The sequence below is a fragment of the Limanda limanda genome, chromosome 13 (assembly GCF_963576545.1).
Source record: "Limanda limanda chromosome 13, fLimLim1.1, whole genome shotgun sequence".
NCBI lineage: Eukaryota > Metazoa > Chordata > Actinopteri > Pleuronectiformes > Pleuronectidae > Limanda > Limanda limanda.
Genome location: NC_083648.1, coordinates 20,716,223 through 20,737,676, shown reverse-complemented (window position 1 = coordinate 20,737,676; position 21,454 = coordinate 20,716,223). Strand labels below are relative to the sequence as shown.

The 21,454-nt window shown below is 42.2% G+C and overlaps 3 protein-coding genes across 3 annotated transcripts; 2 read left to right on the top strand and 1 right to left on the bottom strand.

Annotated features, from left to right (window-relative positions):
* Positions 1-1,865: 1,865 nt before the first annotated feature.
* ap1g2 (adaptor related protein complex 1 subunit gamma 2) lies at positions 1,866-16,566 on the top strand. The gene is made up of 21 exons (XM_061083892.1): positions 1,866-2,607; positions 3,085-3,209; positions 3,969-4,110; positions 4,571-4,667; positions 4,763-4,839; positions 4,937-5,032; positions 5,353-5,433; positions 6,156-6,254; positions 6,354-6,409; positions 7,026-7,139; positions 8,263-8,403; positions 8,812-8,866; positions 9,394-9,516; positions 10,416-10,505; positions 11,490-11,617; positions 11,829-11,933; positions 12,080-12,227; positions 13,081-13,228; positions 13,831-13,982; positions 15,080-15,178; positions 15,659-16,566. The coding sequence occupies exons 1-21, from the start codon at positions 2,272-2,274 to the stop codon at positions 15,749-15,751; spliced, it is 2,505 nt and encodes an 834-aa protein (XP_060939875.1). The 5' UTR covers positions 1,866-2,271; the 3' UTR covers positions 15,752-16,566.
* Positions 16,567-17,086: 520 nt separating this feature from the next.
* nedd8l (NEDD8 ubiquitin like modifier, like) lies at positions 17,087-18,465 on the bottom strand. Its single transcript, XM_061083893.1, has 4 exons — positions 18,322-18,465; positions 17,784-17,831; positions 17,593-17,675; positions 17,087-17,469 (listed from the first exon to the last, which is right to left on the bottom strand). The coding sequence occupies exons 1-4, from the start codon at positions 18,337-18,339 to the stop codon at positions 17,343-17,345; spliced, it is 276 nt and encodes a 91-aa protein (XP_060939876.1). The 5' UTR covers positions 18,340-18,465; the 3' UTR covers positions 17,087-17,342.
* An 879-nt stretch (positions 18,466-19,344) lies between these two features.
* On the top strand, positions 19,345-21,230 carry zp3f.2 (zona pellucida glycoprotein 3f, tandem duplicate 2). The gene is made up of 9 exons (XM_061083660.1): positions 19,345-19,411; positions 19,506-19,690; positions 19,775-19,878; positions 19,957-20,048; positions 20,135-20,315; positions 20,394-20,499; positions 20,581-20,669; positions 20,954-21,045; positions 21,139-21,230. The coding sequence occupies exons 1-9, from the start codon at positions 19,345-19,347 to the stop codon at positions 21,228-21,230; spliced, it is 1,008 nt and encodes a 335-aa protein (XP_060939643.1).
* Positions 21,231-21,454: the final 224 nt, after the last annotated feature.

Below are 21,454 nucleotides of genomic sequence, written 5' to 3'. Positions count from 1 at the left end.
ACATTGAACAGAAATAAGTTTGGTTTTCATTGTCTTATTTAAATAATTTCCACTCTGCTTGTGTTGAATGATATGCTGTTTGTCATTTGTGAGTCTGGGATCCAGAGAAAGCCAATATTTAAATGTGTCTTCATAAACCCATCTTACTCAAAGTTGTACATATTCATAGTCATTCTTCCTCTTATCTTGTGTTTATGCTGTCAAGTCATTACAGAAACACAAATGAATATTTCAAGATGGTTTAATAGTTTTTATTACCGCCAGTAAGGTTATTTTGAACCTCAGTCAGTTGTTTGTTGGTTGGCTTGTATATCTGTAAGATTACACAAAAATTAAACTTGGTGGAATGTAGTGTCGGTCAAGGAGGAACACAGTCACTTTTGGTGTGAAACCCAGTATTCTTTTAAAAAATGTCCACTGTATTTATCAGAACATTTCATTAAAGCCATTTCTGTAACAATGGATATAAAACATCTGGACTCAAAACAGGTTTTGCTTTAGTGAGGGAAGGTTTATTACTGACTGATCACTGGCTGTTCATTTTACATTTACGCGTATGAAATAAGTTTTTGTTCGGGAAATAAGTTCTTGGTGTTTCCAAAGTCCTGCAGCTCTTTAGTATTAAGAAAACAAGCCACACGTGTGAAGACAAATCACAAGACGGTTGTTTATTTTCTAGCACTTGACATCAAAACTTCTCTGCAGTGCATCGCTGATATATATTTAGCTTAAAGTGACAACATATCTATTCTCTTCAATCGTATGACTCTCATATTTTTGATAGACAGTATCTCTAAATATTGTGGTGTACTGTTGTCTTCGTGTGTCAGAGTTGTTTGTGGGGTTTACACAATGCAGTGGTATCTTCTGCACCTCATCAATGTTTCATCCACCTGTTGGATCACCCGACGTACAAAGGGCGGAGCACTGGAAAAAGTGAGCGATCGAATTGCGGAAGTCAGAGGAAGGAATGACAGGTCTAGGTGGGTTAACACGTCACTGTACCGCTGATATGACAGGAAACAAGGGGGTCATGCTTTCAAAATAAGGGCCAATAATACTCCATTCAAATGTTTGAGTATTGCCTCTTAGTTGCATATGTGTAAATACCTAAACCATACGATAAGTCCATTCCATGTAGAAGCATATGCATGAGACTTTACTTACATTTTGACTAGATGCACTGTTAACCACCAAAAGTGCATTTTCCTAAATTATTTCAGATTAATCAACAATCACAGATGAACTGCTACAGTAAACCTCGGCTTCCCAGGGTCATGTGTCCCTAGAAGTCAGTAAATGTGGTTTAAATGAGCCAATGCTAACTACAGATCAGTTTTAACTTTTATTTCACTACAGTGGATGGATGGAGTTTATTGAATCCCACAGACTGGAAAATGCATGTGCTACAGCAGAAAGGTATCGGGCACATATATAGAATGTTGAAAAATAAGAAATGTACATTACATATCTATATAGTACAGTGTAAATAATGTATGAAACATTTCTCAGGTGCTTTGTTGTAGGAATTTAGGCTGATAACCTTTGTATTTTCCCAGAAAAACTCACAATAATTAAAAATAATGCCAAATCCCTCCACGATTTTAATTGTGATCCAAATAATACACATGTTCCAACTGCAGTATCTCTTGAACCAGGTTGTATTTTGAAAATCCAACCAGGAAGTGGTGCGATTATTTACGGAAGCTTGGTCCCTACATGGACGGTGAGCTCGGGATCGTGGATCCAGCGGACTGACTGCTGTCGTGAGGCGGAGGAGGAGGGTCGGTAGAACCGGTCTGATTCTGTAAACACTGTACGAACTCTGCTCAGCGACATAGGTACGTTCCATATCTCCTCCCAGTGACCCGCTCCCCGCGAACCCAGTGCGGTGCTAACTCAGCTAGCCCGTTAGCTCCGGTGTGTCAGCAGCGGCGGGGTTAGCCGGGCTCCAGCAGTTAGCCTCTGGCTCCACTCGCTGACCCGCAGTGTGGGAGTGTCCTGCTAACCTGTTAGCCAGCTCGTCACTGTGCGTGTGGCGGTGGTGTCAGTGGGGGATGTGTACAGGGATATGTGTATGTTGTAAACTCTCTATAAAGGCTGCTGGATCCTTGTTAATCACTTAGAGCAGCCATTGTTAACACGACTGCAAATTTAGTTTGAGTGGCTGTAAAGATACAAACTGTCATGTAGTGTGTTTCAGTGACAGTTTTTATTACAGTGTAGTAACAACATTGTATTTAGCGTTGGAGTCTGAAACAACAACAGTGTATGACTCACTACAGTATGTTTCTCTCTGTTAATATGTTATCTTTTCACAATTCCTCACACAATACCACATTCACACATACAAAACACACCCCTCCTCCCACACGCACACACACACACAAACACACGCATGCAGCCATGTCTCCATCCATACCCCTCCAGGAGATGATCCGGGCCATCAGGTCGGCCAGGACCCAGTGTGAGGAGCGGGGGGTGATCCAGAGGGAGTGTGCCGCCATCCGGGCCCAGTTCAGGCAGACGGACAGCGGGGCGCGATCGCACAACCTGGCCAAGCTGCTCTACGTGCACATGCTGGGCTACCCAGCTCACTTTGGTCAGGTGAGGGGATTTTCTCTAATGCCCGTCATGGGTTTAATGGGGTTTAGCAGGGCGAGAAACCATCACGGCAGCTGGAGGGACTGGGTTGAACAAGCGACTCTGTCCAGAGTGTTGATCCCTCACAGACATCATCCGTGTACTCAGCAAAAATGTACACAATGGATGTCACGTGCAAAATCATACTACACTAGTAATGTTGCCGCTGTGCGTTCAAACACGTACTTTCGGCCTCAGTCTTTCCTCTGTCACCAGAACTCTCTGAACTGTGGTTAAGTCTTCAGGTCTAGGACTTAATGTCGAAGTCTGTGAGTCCACAGGGACGGACACTGGAACTGGGTCACTGACTCGCTCCCGTCTCAGAGGCTGCGGCTTTGGAGCTGAGGCTAACCTCAGACTGAGAATTCCCCTCAGCGACATCGGTACTATTAGGTTTTCTAGTAGCTTCTCATGTAAAGGCGTTGTTGCTCTCCTTTTTAGATGGAGTGTGTTCGGATGATCGCCAGCCCCCGCTACAGTGAGAAGCGGGTGGGCTACCTGGGAGCCATGATGCTGCTGGACGAAAAGCAGGACGCCAGCCTGCTCATCACCAACTCCATCAAGAAGTAAGGACAGCTCTAACTGGACAAGTCTAAATAAATGATTATTACTCATTTAAAATTTAGGGAACACTTCATTTTTACATCTGCATTTGAGAGTTTGTTTACAGATTCTGGGGAATACTGCTGCTGATGTGGTGACATAACTGTATCAACCTTGTGTAGCTCATGAGGGAGCATTTTAAAGTCTGACAAAAAGCCTCATGTGACATCACCTGAGGCAGTTTCTGTTTGACTGAAGATTTGAGTTTAGAAAAATGAAGAAAAGTGAGTTTTACGTCAGAGGATGCTCATCCTCATCCTGGTTTGAGGCTACATCAGCCAATACAAGCACAACACATCCGATCATTGTGGGTAATGTAGGCACCAGGTTCTGATTAAGAAGAGCAATGTGAGGAATAAAACTATAGTAACTCTGAAACTTGGTGCATTAGCACATGAATACCATATTACTGAAAACACCAGTTCATAAACCAATGGGTGACGTCACGGTGGGTTAGACCGATAGTGGATTTTAGGGATTTTAAATTTATGATATTGATTTATCAACTGATATTATAAGATATATATATATATATTATCATGTATAACTATATGCAGTAATTGCATATACATGCAGTAATCTAACAAAGGGGAAGGTCCAATGGGGGCACAGTATATCAGAAAAAAGATTGAATGAACCTCACATGCTACATCAAATTGAGGCTGTTCTCATGTGATTTCCATAACATGCTGTACACATCTTTGTGTGTGTGTGTGTTCCAGTGACCTGGCCCACAGTAACCAGTACGTACAGTCTCTGGCTCTGTGCACGCTGGCCTGTATGGGTTCTGCTGAGATGTGCAGAGATCTGGCCCCAGAGATCGAAAGGCTGCTCCGAGCCTCCAACTCCTATATTAAGAAGAAGGTGGAGACCTGAACAGGGATTATTGCTGTTTAATTATTCATTATTCATTTTCACCTCCAGCATTGTTGTGAATGACTAAGCAAACCAATGCTGTGATTTTCTCATTAGTACATGTTTCCTAGTATGGATGATACTTTCTTTAAAAAATGAATACCATGGAATGAAAAACAGAAATTATGTTTAAAGCTATAGTGCCACATTTCCCCTTAGATCTAAATAATTATAAAATGCTGCACATTTAGAAAGAATTACTATTGTATTATTATACACTAATTATTCTTATTAGGGGTCAACCAGTTAGTTTTAATAGTATTACTTAAGGGCATTTAAAAAAATGCTGTCTTACATTGATTTGAGTCTGTTTTCAGCAGTAAAATTAATTGGAACCCATTGTCCCTTGTTCTGTGTTGTAGAAGTTATATATTTGTGTTGATAACTTGCTCCACTCCTCTTCTTCCAGGCTGCTCTGTGTGCTGTTCACATCGTGAGAAAAGTCCACGAACTCGGGGAGCTTTTTGCTCCCGCCGCTCGCTCCCTCTTAGTCGAGAAGAACCACGGTCAGTTGATCTTAATGAAATATGACGTATCAGTAACACCGTCACACACGTACAGCTCTAAGTATTCTCTCACTTGTTCCCTCCTGTGTCTCTAGGTGTGTTACATGGTGCTGTGGTGCTCATCACTGAGCTGTGTGAGCGCAGTCATGAGACGCTCGAGCGTTTCAGGAAGGTACGCGGGACACACACGTGCACACACATCCACACACAGATCTGTTGAGTTCAGTGTGCACTGTATTGCAATGAGTTTTTTGCTGTGTGTTTCTCAGATAGTACCAGATCTAGTTCAGATCATGAAAGGTCTGGTCATCTCCGGTTACTCTCCAGAGCACGATGTGGCAGGAATCAGTGATCCCTTCCTACAGGTCAGTAACTTTCACTCACTTCTTGGACAGTATCATATCTGTTTGGAGTTTGATTTACTGACATTACAAATTATTATAATCGTTTTTTATTATCTATTTCTTTTCTTGTTTAATTTGTTTCATATGCGTGTATTTGGACATTATCTGGACTTTTTTTACCAGGAGAAACTCTGGAGAATGTCCAAAGCCTCTGATTTGTCTGAAAGTGGCTATAAACATAGACACTTGTTGTCTCAGTCGCGCTCCTTCTCTTGCTGATTTGAAGTTAATTTGAATAAATCTGAGTCCAGCTGTTGACTCTCACCTGCTTCCATCCTCAGGTACGAATCTTGAGGTTGCTGAGAATCCTCGGACGCAACAATGATGTAGCCAGTGACGCCATGAACGACCTACTCGCTCAGGTCTATTATTTAATCAGAGTCTGTAATTAAAACTGTGTGTCCTGCAACACCTTTACATTCTGTTAAAAAAAACAACCCAAAAAGTAACAAATAACTCTAAATATCTTGTTTACTCTCATTAATGTAGTTGTCATTGTGTGATGTCAGCCATGGTAATGATTCTCATGCTGACTAGCCAGCACAAAGTTAAAGGTTCAGTGTGTAGAATTTAGGGACATCTAGTGGTGAAGTTGAATGTTGCAGCTGAACACCCCTCACCTCACTCTCCCCTTCCAAACATGACAGAGAACCTGTGCTAGCCTTCAGTTGTCATAGAAACTCAAAATGTGTTTAGTTTGTCCAGTTTTGGCTGCTGTTAAAAACATGGCGGCCACCATAGAGAGGACCCTCTCCCAAAGTAAAATTAAAGTTTTTTTATATAGGGTTCATTCTAGGGTAAAGAAAACTATTCGAACAATTTTGATGAACACACTAGTGAAAACATCTAAATCCTACACACTGGACCTTTAAATGTAATCACTTACTAAGTAAGACAGTATTTTTTTCTTTGAAAAGATTTATCATGAATTGTGTGGTAAAACCTATACAAAGTAAAAAATCTCCTCCAAGTTAATGGTTACATGAAGCAAATTTTTTGTTTTAGTACATTATAAATGTATCACCGGTCTTTAATGGTCTGCTACAGACACAGGATGATGTATTAACGTGCGTGTGACTTACAGGTGGCGACCAACACTGACAGCACTAAGACAGTGGGCAACGCTGTGCTGTACGAGACTGTTCTCACTGTGCTGGACATCAAGTCAGAGAGCGGCCTCAGGGTGAGACACCAGCAAATCCTTTCACCCTGTTTAACCACATTAATACACAGAGAACTGTGCTATCTAATGAACATGTGCTTCAATTCTGTTGTGTCACAGGTTCTGGCTGTGAACATCCTGGGAAGATTCCTCCTGAACAACGACAGGAACATTCGGTCAGCGCCGCCTCCTTTCCTTCCTCCTTTCCATCTCTTCCTCCTTCCCTCCCTCCTTCCTCTCTTTACCTTTTTACCTTTTCTCTTGCTCAAGGCCAATCATCTAACTCCCCAAACTCTCTGCAGCCACAGAGAGAAACCTCCTGCCATCAATCCAAGCTCATTCCTCTGGAGCTGAGCAGGCGGCTGCTGTCTGTCCCTTTATGCTGATCTCTCAACTTGGAGACATTTCATTTTTCATCAGGCAGTGAGGAGGACTGTTACGGCTCCTTTGGGTTTTATTATGTTCCTATTGTCTTTAGGTTTGTTTCCATGAGTCGGGCCTATCTGGTCTTTACCTGCTGTCAGCCTGAATCTCCCTGTTTCTGTCTGGCAGTAATAGGACTGGGTTATTCCTGCCAGAACCGCTCCACTAGATCCGAGCTCTCCTGTGCTCACATAAATACTTGATCAGCTCATGAGACCTTTCAAGTGGTCGAATAAATAATTCATGTGGTAATGCTGAGGAAGATAAGTCTGCATAGCACTGCGAATTAATCTTGATTGTTAGTCGATGAAGAGCACGAAGGTTAAATATATAATATCGTAATTTTCATTGTTGATTATGTGTGTCCAGGTACATCGCCATGACCTCCCTTCAAAAGATCGTTTGCACAGATCACAACGCTGTGCAGCGCCACAGAGGAACCATCGTGGACTGTCTGAAGGACCAGGACGCTTCTGTAAAACGGTAACTTTCACCTGGTTCAGTAAACATGACTCTCTGAGGTCCTGCTTTTCAGATGTCATAACCTAATGTGTGTCTTCTAACATGATTTAGATTGTATAGATGCAGTGCCAGCTCTAATCCTGTCTGTTTGGAATGGGCCTGTAGTATTGCTGGTTGCAGCTTTATCTTTGAAACTGTAAAGGTGACCTGCGGTAATTGGGAAGTAGCAAGTAAAGAACAACTGCCTGACCCAGTCGACAGAACCAGGAAGCTGCACCACCTCAGCTGCGCAGAGTGACGCTGCTGCAGAGCACCAAATTTGTCACTGCACTTCCCTGGGCCCCTAACAATACATATGCCAAGTGTGAAGCCCATAAGATGAACATTTCTCGAAATATGCGTTTCAAATACGGACTGAGATGTCTGGAATTAGTATATAGATTGACATAGAGCTGGTCAGGGATCAGTTATTTTCTTTAAGTGGACATCAATTCCATTTTTTTAATTTAGGGAACCTCTTGAAAAGAATGTTATTTTCAGTTTGGCACATTCTGATGCTCTGACTAAAAGAGACAATTTGATGCTTTATGACCAAAATATCCCGGATATGGGCGCTGCCATCTTGCGCTGGTGTTGTAATTGGGAGCCAGAGTCTGTGCAGTAGCGACGCGGTATCGAGGTCCCGCCAAAACACGCAGTTGACCAATCAGGAGTCAATCTCAGCGGTCAATAGTGACATTTCACCCCATTTTTATAGCATCATATAACTAAGTAAAGGCGACTTTAATGGGGAAATAAATACGTGAGTAAACATCAGGGTGATAAGAAGAAAGAATGTCCATGTCCCCTCTGCTCACATGTATGGGGAAGGGTTTCTGACCTATACTGCAGACAGCCACCAGGCGGAGATCCAGGTGTTTTAGATTCACTTATTGAGAGCTGTCTTGTCGTCCATCTTTATGCACACTCATATGTTCTGTACCCACTGAGCTCCACAGTTACTCCCACATCTGGTCGGTCGAGAAAACACTGACCTCTGCAGTATCTACACAGAATTAACAGCGGTCTCAATTGTCAACAGTTACAGGTCTCATTTTTTATTCATTGTATTTCCATGATGGTATCTCTCCTCTCTTCCCTCCAGCCGTGCATTGGAGCTCTCCTTAGCTCTTGTGTCAGCCACAAACATCCGCACCATGATGAAGGAGCTGCTCCTCTTCCTCTCCTCCTGTCCCCCAGAGCTAAAGTCTCATGCTGCCAGCGGCATATTCAATGCGGCTGAAAGGTGAAACACTGCCCGACACAAAAATGTGCTCATACACTGTTGTAGTAAGTACACATACTGTATCTGTGCATGCGTGCACACAGACGTTCATGTGCATGTGAATGCATTTAATAATATATGTGAAGTGTAAAAGCTGCAACAAAAAGTCTCTGTGCTTGAAATGTACATTGTGTGTGTGTGGCTGGAAATCTGACTGTGTCTGTCTCCATTCTCAATGAGGTCCCTGTCAATTAGCTGCCACTGTGATCAATAGCCTCCAGTGTTTCTACTGTATATCACTCCACCACTTAATGCACCTCCCTGTTTGTGTGTATGCAAGCGGTGGTATGGTCTAGATGCAATTGTGTGTGTGTGTTTCTGAGTCACCCTCAAGCCCCACTGAGTTAGCTGTGTGTGTGTCTCTGTCAGGTATGCACCCTCCCAGCGCTGGCACATTGACACCATCCTGCATGTCCTCACCACGGTAAATACAGACTGAGCCACTCACCCTGCTGCCTCTGACATGGGCCTCACACTCACGACTATTTTATCGTTGTCCGCTGCTGTCAAGTCCCGCCTCAGTCACAGGTCACGCCTCAGTGCTGATACCATGGGCCTCCACCTTCTGTACAAACATTCATATATACTGCCCACTGTTCTGAAAGGGCTTTTTATCCTCTTCTAATGCTTCTCATTTTACACGATGTTAAAATCCTTACTTTTCATTTGACCCTCCGTCTAGCAGAGAGAATAAATGAAACACTAATGACTGCTGTATAAGCTAATGCTCACACTAATCCTTTTCAGTGGTCTCTCTAAATGATGGAGAGTAAATTGTGCACAAAGATATATATTGGGGATGTGGTATTATGGAAATATCCCTCTAAGTGAGGTCAGAGGGTCTGGGAGGAAATATAGGGCGACCCTGATACTTGTTCCAGCTCTCTAGCTAATGGACTTATTGTGCATGTTTGTGTGCATGTGTTTAACTCTGATTCCTCAATCTTTCAGGCAGGAGGCGACGTAAGAGATGAAACTGTGCCCAACCTGATCCAGCTCATCACCAACACCTCTGAGCTGCACTGTTACACCGTCCACAAGCTCTACCGCGCCATGCTCACTGACATCTCTCAGGTGTGTGCATGTGTGTGTATGTGTGTGTGGCCATTAGTAATTTACAGATCTGTGCATCAGTCAGCTTATTCATCCAGTGTAACTGAAGAATAAGGTCTGTGGGTTACTCCATACTGATCCTATTCTTACAAATAATAACATATATTTGAGATATTAATTTGAGAAATTAATATGAGAATGATTATGAACATGAGAATGATTCATTATATAATATTTTAACGACTGTTAACTGCAAAACATTAACAGAAGATTCATTTATGGGTCTCAAAGTGGAATAAACTACTGATAGCAAAATAAACAAAGCAAACCACAGGAAATACAACTGCATAATAGAAAACATAAAAAGAAATTAACCTTGCGGTATTTGTCAGAACTAAATTTTAGAGACTACAACTGACACAAGAGGAAGCATCAGAAAAGATTTTGGACAATTAGTCCAGGATTTGAATCCATTGTTTACACACACACACACACACAATTATTTTAATAGAATTACCAGTGTCCATATCAGAGAGAAACTTGAGCGATGTATAAAGATTTTCATCAGAGAGAAAAGTGTGTCAGTCCTGGAGCAGCCAGAGCTGCTGTGGTTCTTTTTGCAGTGAGAATAGCTTGGCTTTCAGCTTTTCAACAAAATGCCTGATGCAGTGAGGTTTATTTTTGGAAGCGAGTCAGACGAGGAGCTGTGTACTGACTGTGCACTGCGCTGCAGTTTCACACCATTTCCAACATGAACTTCCTGTGAGTTCGAGCAAAAGTGACAATTCAGCACACTGCTCTGCTTACCAGTGAACTTTACCGGAAACCTGACCAATTATTTTATGTTTACATTTGGCTGTGACTGTAATACAATAACTATAGACTGTAGTGAGTCATGTTTGCTCTGTGGGTCTGTGCAGCCATCCCTGGTGCAGGTGGCCTGCTGGTGTATAGGAGAGTATGGAGACCTGCTGATGAAAGGAGAGTGTCAGGAGACTGAGGCTATACAGGTACGCCCATATAAATGATTTCTCTTTATCCACAAATGATCTACTGTGTTGTTAAATCATGATAGCATTATATTTGCATCTCGATCTGGTGTTGTTATCGCTGTAGGTTTCCTCCCTGCAAAACAAAGCACAATGCAGCACAAAGAAAGTGCTGTGTTTGCAATTAATGCAGGATCTCACATATCATGATATTGATACCAATGGTATTGGTTCTTATCCACACTGCCATTACGGTACAGAAAGTTTATGTTTCTTTTTTCCTATCTTTATTCAATAACATGCTGTCTCACTTTGACAGCAGAACTTTGATTTCGCACCCAGATTCACCCAAAACCCAAAACTCGCACTCGAACATAACAGCTTGTGCTTAGATATCCTGTGCTTCAGCTCTTCTCCTAACGCTCACACCGCTAATCTGAGAGCCGACATTTCACATGTGCACAAAAGCAGCGTGAGCACGAGCAGAAGAGCTGAGCTGGAGAGCAGGAAATCTGAGCACAAGCAGGTTATATTTGATTGAGAGAGCATTACAAAATCTGAAAGTGAAATCAATAAGTCCTGCTCTCAAACTGGAAGACCAGGCTCTTGAATGAAGATAAGAATTATTAATCCTTTACTATTTATTAGTCAAGGATTATTAAACGAGAATTGTTAAACAGCCTCTTTTTCACTTTTTAAATTATACACATTACAGAAGTATAGTCAAGCCCAAGCTCCCTGCTGGTCTCCTTTAATTTAGCATCTGATATTTTCTTAATAGCAAATAAAAATCAGTCAGGGAAACTACCCAAGAATCTTTATTAATTCTTAATCCCTTTTTAATTTTTAACCCTAAAAACAAGTGTTGGGTATCATACAATTGTGTTACTGTATTACTTTGTAGCTACGGCATGAATACTGGCAAATAAACTGTTTAATCATTTTCCTTTTTATAAAATTGTGACAGCCGCTTGAAAACCCAGTCATGACGCGTGTCTTTATCAGGTCACTGAAGACGATGCCCTGGATGCCTTGGAAACAGTTCTACAGTCCCACATGTCCTCCCCAGCAACCAGAGGCTTTGCTCTCACCGCCACCATGAAACTGAGCACACGCATCACTGACAACGTGGAGTAAGACTTTTTGATATCTTAAGTTTTGAAGTCTCATTCTCAGGCTCTGGTCGCCAACAGATATTGATAGTGAAGAGTTCTGAGGAGCCTTAGGTTTAAAGCTTGAGCAGTGAGATGTTTAAAAAAGGGACGTGACTTCTAAATAGCCGCAGCAATTTCAAAATCATCTCCTAACTCCCTCTCTCTCTTTGTATCGCTCCACCCTCTCCAGTCGGATCAGAAGCATTGTCAGCATCTACGGCAGCTGTTTGGATGTGGAGCTCCAGCAGAGGGCAGTTGAATACAACGCTCTGTTCAAAAAATATGACCACATGAGGTATGCAAGGTTCCGTGAAGACATTCACCTTTTCAACTCTTTAAAAGCAAATCTGAAGTAGAGTTGTTTTGGACGCTGCATGTGGTTTTTCCAGATGTTGTTCTTTTCTGACCAGTCAAAAACTCAGATGCTGTGTGTCTCCACAGGGCAGCAGTGCTGGAGAGGATGCCTGTGATTGAAAAGAACTCCTTGGGTGATACCAATGGAGAATCAATGGGGGAAACCATGAAGGAGATCCAGACAGCTACAGTCAAGAAGGCAGAGCCACTGCTGCAACAACAACCTGCTAACCAGGTACATCCCCATAAGTACATTTTTACTGATGAGCTTGCAAAAAGTCTTTCCAGTCCTGTTCTCTGTATTTGACTTTTGTTGGTTGTTGGTTTGGCCTGGTTGAAATGTCTGTGACTGTTGGGCATTGGTGGAGGTATGTGCTCCACTGAGTTGTCTGTATCACAGGCTGAACAATGCCTTTGCCAGCATTATGGAGCACCTTGCCAAAAGGCAAAAGTGATAACTAAGTGGCTCGGGGAACAAAACATCGACATTTTTTGTCCATGGCTAGGAAACTCCCCAGACCTTAATCCCATTCAGACTTGTGGTCAATCCTCAAGAGACGGGTGGACAAACAAAAACCCACAAATTCTGACAAAGTCCAAGCATTGATTATGCAAGAATGGGCTGCCATCAGTCAGGATGTGGCCCAGAAGTTAATTGACAGCATAACAGGGTGAATTGCAGAGGTCTTGGAAAAGAAGGGTCAACACTGCAAATATTGACTCTTTGCATACACTTAATGTAATTGCCAATACAATCCTTTGACACTTATGAAATGCTTGTAATTATACTTCAGTATACCATAGTAACATCTGATAAAAAGATCTGAAAACACTGAAGCAACACACTTTGTGAAAACCAATACTTGTGTCATTCTCAAAACTTTTGGCCACGGCTGTATATAAAAATGGCCATTCTGTTGATGGTCTGTTCACTGTTTAGTTTTATTTTCACTGGTTTTATGAGAATAATTGTTGAAATATAAATGACATACTTAAGTTTTACTTGACATTTATACTTCAATATTATTCGCTACACACTTGTTTTGGTTGAGACTCCAATTTCTCTCTCTGTCTGTGTCTCCCTTTAGGTGTGTGATCTCTTGGACCTGCTGGGTGGCTCTGAGGAGCCTCTGCAGCCCAGTCCAGCACCAGGTCTGTCCATCAACACCGCCAGCACTGCAGGAGGAGACCTGCTGGATCTACTGGGAGGGTTCGAGCCAACGCCCCTGGCACCAGGTCCGACAGACACACAAACACCACACACGCTGCTAAAGAACGAAAAGCTGTTTTCAGACATGACCTCAACATTTTCCGTAGTTTCCCTTTCACATATGAAGAATACAGCAGGAGATAGTTTGATTCAGACACGTTAACAGCAGGTGAAGTCTGGGTAGAGCATGTAGGAGTAAGGTCATAACAGCGCATTGACATGGGCGTTCAGGTTGTCTTTCCAAGTTGACATCCTCATCTGTTATGGTTCCTCTTTCTTTCTTGGATATTTGCATTCTTCCAGTTTTGCATCCGTCACATTTTAGAAACCTCATGCTCACACTCACTCACTTCCTGTGAATGTTCTGGATATTTTCCTGCTGTATTCTGACATGATCTCCCTCTAACATTTTCCGGACATTTTCCGTGGGCTCTGGCAGGAAAAGTTTTGGCCCCTCTCAAAGGTCAGGAAACAGTCAGGACTGAAAGTAGCTCAAGAGAAAAAGAGGAAGTTATTTTGGAAACAAAGCTAGAGAAACTGAAATTGTATTGCTTCAAATTATATCCCTCTATTTCTCTATTTGTTGTTAAAATTCATGTAAAGTAAATGCAGTCTTTTATTCCCACAGCTCCCACAGTGACGGTGTATGACAAAGACGGAGTGGCTCTGACACTTAATTGTGAGAAACAGTCTGACTCAGGTCTGACAGTCACACTCATAGCCTCCAACTCCACTGACTCCGACATCAGCGCCTTCACCCTGCAAGCTGCTGTACCCAAGGTTGGTTTCAGCACCGGTGACACTCAGCTCAGTAAACTCTCCTCTGTCAGACCGTGTATTCATCATGAAGAAGCCACACGTCATTCTGAAAAAAGGCGAGATTTCTATCAAAGTCTGCAGAGGCCAAGTCTCGAAATAACCAGACTGAAAAATGTATTGGGCAGTTGTGAGTGGGAGCTCTGACAGATTTGGGTTGGCTGGTCTGGTTTATAGTTTGGTCTGGTGGATGGAAAAAAACAGCTCTAATCTTCAACACGCTTTTACTTCATCCTCTCCCGTCTCCCCCAGTTTAAGCAGGTTTGAGCCGTGTTGCAGGGATGTAGCTACCAGTGAGAACATAGAGTATCTGGGACTAGTATTTACCAAATCTATATAAATGTCAAATACCAAAAATAGAAATGAATATTTTGTATGTTTCTTTATGTTTTTTACATTGTTCTTTTCTAGTCTTGATGGCCACTCACTGCTCTTCACAGTACAGTCTGGTCGTTCAGCCATTCACACACACTCATTCATACAGTGCATCTATGTGCAGCACTTTCTCTATCACACACTAGGGCACAGCCTTCAGGAGTAAATTTGAGCTTCAGTATCTTTCCCGAGGACACTTTGGCACGTGGAATAGGCAGGACTGGGATTTTACCACCAACCCTCTGGTTAGTGGAGGACCCCCCCTGCCTCCTGAGCACCCATAATATGTGCAATATAGAAACGTACTGTTTCTTGTCACATAAAACCTTTTCAAACTTAAAAAAAAATTAAATACACATTTGAAATTATATTATTATATGCTCAAAATAGTTTTGTAGTTTTCCGCCATATATTTCTGGCAGCTGGGAGAATCTACATTTAGATCACTGTGTACTGTAGGCTTATGACATAAAGGTGAATAACAACTGATCTAAATAGGCAGTGTTTTGGTGTGAAGCCGAAGATTTCTTCATGGGGCGGGTCTGTTCAGGGGAATTTGAGCGGATGAGCTCAGCATGTGTCACATCTTGGCCTCGGCCCTGTTGTGTGTCATGTTCTCAGTGGGAGAGGGAACAACAACATGTCCACTGCTGTAGACTTCAAAGTTGTATTTGATCTCCCTGCAGAGTGTCCAGTTACACATGAAGGCCCCCAGCGGGGACGCTCTCCCGGCACGAGGCGCAGCTAAGGTGACCCAGCTGGTGGTCCTCAACAACCCAAACAAGGTGGGTCTGTGGTGGTTGATGACGCAAGTGGAGAACTCGCATTAAGGGAACTGTCACACATACACAAACGGAGTAGTGGTGAACCTTCGCCTCCCATTCACATCCACTCTGTGTGAGTGAGGGAGTAAATAAATCAACCGCTTTCTATGGTGAAGCAAATCTGCTGTGTGGTTTTGTGTGTGGTGAACTCTGACCTGGGATATTCGGCTGCAAGTTTGGTCAATCAGGCGCACGCCCTGTCACTTTTTATGCCAACTACATGAGCAAGTAATAATATTACCCCCAACAAATGTGACTTTCTCTTGTTAACGTTAAACCATTGCTCTTTACGGCCCATCCCTAAATATTTCCAGCGAACTACTCCAGAAAAATTCTTAATTGCCAAAATGTGCTTTAAGACAGCTCCAGGTCTTAGTCTTATATTAAACTGAGCTCATCTGAGCCTAATAATGGAATCCAAATCCTTCTTTCCTCCTGCAGGTGAGCCTGAAGATGAGGATCCGCGTATCTTACACCAGACAAGGATCCCCCTTCCAGGACACGGTCCAGGTCGACTCCTTCCCAGGCCTCTGACAGCTGTTAGTCAGTCCTGCTGGACTATGACAGCAGACTGTGGATGAGTCAGCCGGCGTCCGCCTCACTGACAGTCTGCTGTAACAACCCTCCACTCCACAGTCCAACCTGCTGTTCCTCAAATACACACCTTTTTTATTTCTGGTGTTTTTAGCGCTGAAAAACACTTGTTCTCTCGCAGGAAATCAGCCTCGTGTTAACACATAGTTCTCCTCTCGCCTGGAGCTGAAGTGTCAATGTGATTATTAACACGAGCTGTGGAATATGCAGGTAAAACATGGAAATGACAGAATTATAGTATTTTCTAAGAAGTTTTATGTGACTGTCCAAACAAATATCCACTTAAGTTTCAACCAAGGTTTTATTTGAATGTGGCTTCTGTCAGTTTAAGCCACTAGATCAACTCTACTCGTACAACACTGCATTAATACTCCACTACAAAGCGATCTCACTTTTTCTTCATTTGCCTTGACCTTCTTTACTCAACTGAAAAGCAGCTGAGCACTAATGAGCCACTACGACTTATATGAAATTAATTTATCCAGAACGCTTGATTTTATTTGGAAAATGCAGGGACATGAATTTGAATCTGAAGGGTTGAAGACTTTAAACAGCCATGTGTCTTGGAATTCCCTTGTCTTGTGTTATTCAGCTGAACTTCTCAGTGGTTCAGAGTATCCTCTTCCTTTCTCCTCTGTGCCTTGAGCCCTCTCAAGAAAGGAAGTTTTCTAAAGTTATTTCATATTTAATTTTGAAGGCTAAGACATGGTTTTAAAAGAAGTATTGTCAAATAAACATTTTTATCATTCCCACAAGCAACACTTGTTTTTACTGACCATTGTTTCCTTGTCAATTGTTTACAGAGGCTCCTTAGTGAATTGTTTTATTTTCTGGAGACTGTAAATTGATACAAGAAGAAAAACGTGATGCGGTTTATAAGATGTATATTTGAGATGATAAGCGTGTAAGTACAATTAGAAATGTACATTGGAAATCTCTTACATGATACTTTGATGTGAAAGGACAAAAAAAGTGAGCTGTCAAACATAAGACCGATAAAGTGTAATATGAGTTATTTAAAAAAAAACATCTCCATCACAGAACTTCTGAAAACATTCTGGAGACTGGATATAAGCAGTGGTGCTGTAATGTGATTTAAGCACAATCTACCTTCAGTAAAATGTACGGGAGTATACTATCAACTGTTTATATTTGTCTTTGAATTTTCAGTCTCGTGTCATTTTCTATAAAAGAAAATCAGTTTTCAGAATCCTCAATGACCCGTCTCTGTGTCTTTCTCAATGTGTGTGTGTATATTCGATGACAAAGCTTAAATGAACTTCAACATTTATTCACAAGCAAAAAGACCACAGGGTTCTCACACTGTCTCTTGTACTGCATGGGTAGCTGCATCAATGGGTCAAACTCAGAAAGCCAATGTGGGTGGACAAAAAACATTTTCAGTGAGATTAGAACGTCTTTTGTTGGTGTTTTTTCTTCTTCTTTTGATTATTTGTTTGCGTCGGGCCAGGGAGCGTGGGATTTTAAATCTCAACTGTTGGCACTCGGCCGGCCCCGGAACAACAGCAGCTCATGATCGGGAGGAGGGGTGTATGCAGCCGAGACTGTGGACCGCCGACCCTCCTCTTAGTGCCAGCACGAGATGGAGCACGGACCCGCCCTGGATCTTGTAGTCCGCCGCCGTCTTCTCATCGTTCCTGAGGGCAAAATGACACAAGGGAGAGAGAGGAAAGGATTGTTTAGAGGAGGAGATTTAAGGATGAAAAAGAAGACATCCATTATGAAGGCAGATGCATGTATTAAACAGTGGAGGAGCTCACATCTGTTTTCCACTGTAGATAAGTCTCTGTTGCTGCGGGGGGATCCCTTCCTTCTCCTCTACCCTTTCTTTAATTCTCTCCACCTTGATGTAAACAAAGACAGGATATTAACACATGATGCAGAGCTGAGCGAGTGAAGACTATTCAGATTTCTGTTTATCTCGTGAAGACATTGCATTCCGTGATGTCACCTTGTCTGTGGGCTCAATGTCGATCTCTATTTCTTTTCCAGTGAGGGTCTGAAAAACAATAACACGATCACATCAACACAAGAGTCCACAAGACAACAATCCACTCGTTCAAGTGAGACAAATGGGGATTAGAGTTGTGACCATTGTCCCCAATGACTCAAATGTTTCTATTCCAGTCGATCGAACACTTCATGGGTGTATTTCTTACAGAGCTAACATCAGTCGCCAGGAGAACTGTCCGTTAGCTTTGTCTTGTAGCTTTACACAATGTTAAGGGATTGGATTGTAACACCGGCCCATGAATAAACGAACCTGCTGAGGTTCACTTTGAAATTAGCAAGATATTAAACAACACACACGACGGCAAGTGAGAGAGAAAAACCATTGAGAAATAAAACTCGCTAACATTTTACAAGATGCAGCTGGAATATGATGAGAACTGGCTTGACGTGATTTAGCGAACCGGTGAGTGATGTTAGCGAGCGACTCAACAAAAGCAGCACGAAAAGTACAACGATAAATAAAACCTTTATCTCACCTTTACTTTGATCAGCATGTTGATTCAATTATATACTTCAATTCCAGATTATATGAACAGTTTCTCGATCACAATACTTCGTGAACTAGCGAAATACAACCCGCTTGTCTGGCTTGCTCGAGTTTACTTCCTGTGTGTCACACTGAACTCTCCGGACGTCACGGCGACCAAAGGAAAATCGTTCCGCTCAGATACTAAAAAGGCAACAAAAACAAAATACAAATTAATAAAATAAATATATAATAGTTACGTTTAAGTTAAAAGGACCGCGGCTCGTTTTAAATCATGTTCTTCTAAAATGTGGACCAAGTTCATTGTATTTTTTTTCTATGAAATAGAGAAAAATCGAATCCAGTTCCTGTGCTTGGATTTATGAATTTATCATTTCCCAAGGATGCGAATTATATCAACGAAAAAAATCTTTGCAACTATTCATATCAAGTCCATAAGTAATGTTATTTAAAGAGAAGGTTTCAAGTTGGATCCATGCAGCAGAAAAATAAGCGTAGTTTCAGTTTAATACAAAAATGTAAAAAACACAACGATCGGTATCAATTTCAAATCTCTGTCTTACCAAGTCACTGGATGGATACAACAAAACAGCTACAATCAGACCAGTCCCCTTCAGAGACTTTCATGACTAGCTGATTTTTGCAGTGATGCATTCGTTATAAGTTATCAAGCAGCATGTTAAGGTTGAAGTCAGGCTGGTGCATCATATTTGTTAGTTAGATATCAAACTTTTGTTTGAATGTAGAGTCAAAAGTACAACAATTTCTTCTAAAACATATAAAATAGCCTTTACGTACAAATAGATCCAAACTGCACTCAATGCACTAATGGAAATGTATGGAAGTGCATTTGAGAAAATAATATATTACATAATACATTTCCGCAATGCACAGACAGTCCAGCATGAGTGGAGGTGTTTTCCTGATACTACACAGATGTTGCTCATTCAGCTGATGAGACAGGAAGTCTATACAAGTGTGTCGGTTCCACTTTGCTTCTGATCATTCAGTCATGGTGACTCATCTCTACCTAGGTGTGATAATCGTGGCTGTTTTTGCAGCCACTGTTGCTGACGCAGGTATTTTTCAGATGTCTGTGTTTATAAATGTACCAACCGCATGTAGAAGTGTTTAATTGATGGGAACTTTGACAGCTTAAGGATTTGTTTGCAGATGTCAAAGTAGTCTGTGAAAAGGACTCAGTAAAAATCACATGGAGGATCGGTGCAGAGCTGGTGCCGAATGCCGCTCGTCTCTTCCTGGGGAGTTGCATGGCTTCTCAGCTCAGTATTCTACCCACTGGGGAGGGGGAGGCTCACTTCAACTATAAGTTAGCAGACTGCAAGTTTAAGAAATTGGTAAAGTAAATGTGATCTTTACCAGAAATAAAAATTTGAAGCCACTTCTTTGTATTTTATCTAACCAGTTTTCTTTCTCTGCAGATGAAAGGGAAACGCCTCATTTATCAAAATGAACTGACTTACAGGCCAAAGGCGAAGGGGAATCCTCCGTCTTTGATGCATCCCATCGAATGTGTTTATAAAAGGTAGTTTTCTTTAAAAGGGGTGGTGGTTAAAAATCCACTTTAAAGCTGAAATGTCTGAGGCATATTATTATGTTTCAGACCTGAGTCATGGATTCCCCAATTCCTGATGCCTGGATCGGGTGTTTCTGAAGGTCGAGGCGAGCTGGTCGTCCACATGGCGCTCCTCAATGGTGACTCCTCACACTGATAAATCCAACACAAGCACATTCAAAGCTGCCTTTTGAGCATGTTTTTGTTTTTTTACCTTACCCAACAGCGCAATTAACAGGTATAGCCAAGACCAACGTCATCCCTCTGGGCTCTTTCATGCCAATATGGGCAGCAGTGGAGCAGAAGTCCCATCAACCTCTGCTGCTTCTAATGGAGGAGTGTGTAGCAGCCACTACACCAGAGTTGCACGAAGGCAGCCAGGTTTACCCAATCATTGCCAACAAGGGGTAGGACACAGAAACGGGTTAGAATTCACAATGATCAGATGAATTATGTTTTTAATCTGACATTTAAAATGTCCTCAGGTGTCTCTTTGACAGCGTCAGGGGAAACTCTGTGTTCCTCCCTCGATACCACTCGTCCGCTCTCATCCTCTACTTGCAGTCCTTCAAGTTGGGTCCTGGAGAGGAGGTGAGAGGATAAATTGGTAGCTGATGTCGGGAATATTGGTTTGATAAAATAAAAATGATCGACTCCTTGTGTGTTCCCCAGGTGTACATCCACTGTAAACTGGTTGTATCGGACCCTGCAGATCTGGACGAGACCAAGAAGGCCTGTCAGTATGTAAAAGAAAGTGAAAGGTAATGATCAAATCAATTATCACTTATGTTTGTGGTTATTATGGCGCTAGCCTGTCCCCTGTCCGATCTTTAAAATAACTAGCAGCGCCTCTAAAGCTGAACAAATTATTTTATTTTGTCCACTGTCATTTATTTAAGTGTACACCAAAATAAATGTAAAAGCGATGCCAGGAGTTGTGTGCTTCAACTACTAAGTCCCTGCTCATGGCTAGTGATGGTGCTCGTCTCTGTCTTGTATCAACACCTATATTTTGAAAACCCCTCTCTGATTACTCCCTCCACAGCTGGGAGCTGCTCGATGACCCGCTTCAGAGCTCCCACTGTAGCTGCTGCGATTCAACCTGCAAGTCCCGTTCCAAAAGAGGAGTTGAATGGGGTATAGTCTTATGTCAGCTCAGTTATTTTTAGACAGAACTTTCTTGCAAGTCATTAATTCCACCCGCCATCCTCCTTTTTCCTCTTTTTGCAGAATCACACAGCCAGAGTCACAATTCAGTGTTGGGACCCCTGGTCATCGTGGAGCAAAACCGATCTTCAGAAGACTTGGGTGTAAAAGATTAAAACAACTGTTTCCCAGGTCTTGATCCTGAAACTGATGAACACTGGACACGAGGATTAACTAAGACTCTGGTTATGCAGGAAATGGAGACCAGGACCAGATGACTTTCTTCTTGACATTCATGATGTCATCAGCTTTACATGGGCCTGACTAATGTCACAATGGCTAATTATTCCAGCAGTACTGCCTCAAATCTCATAGATCCATCATCGGATGTCCAATAAAA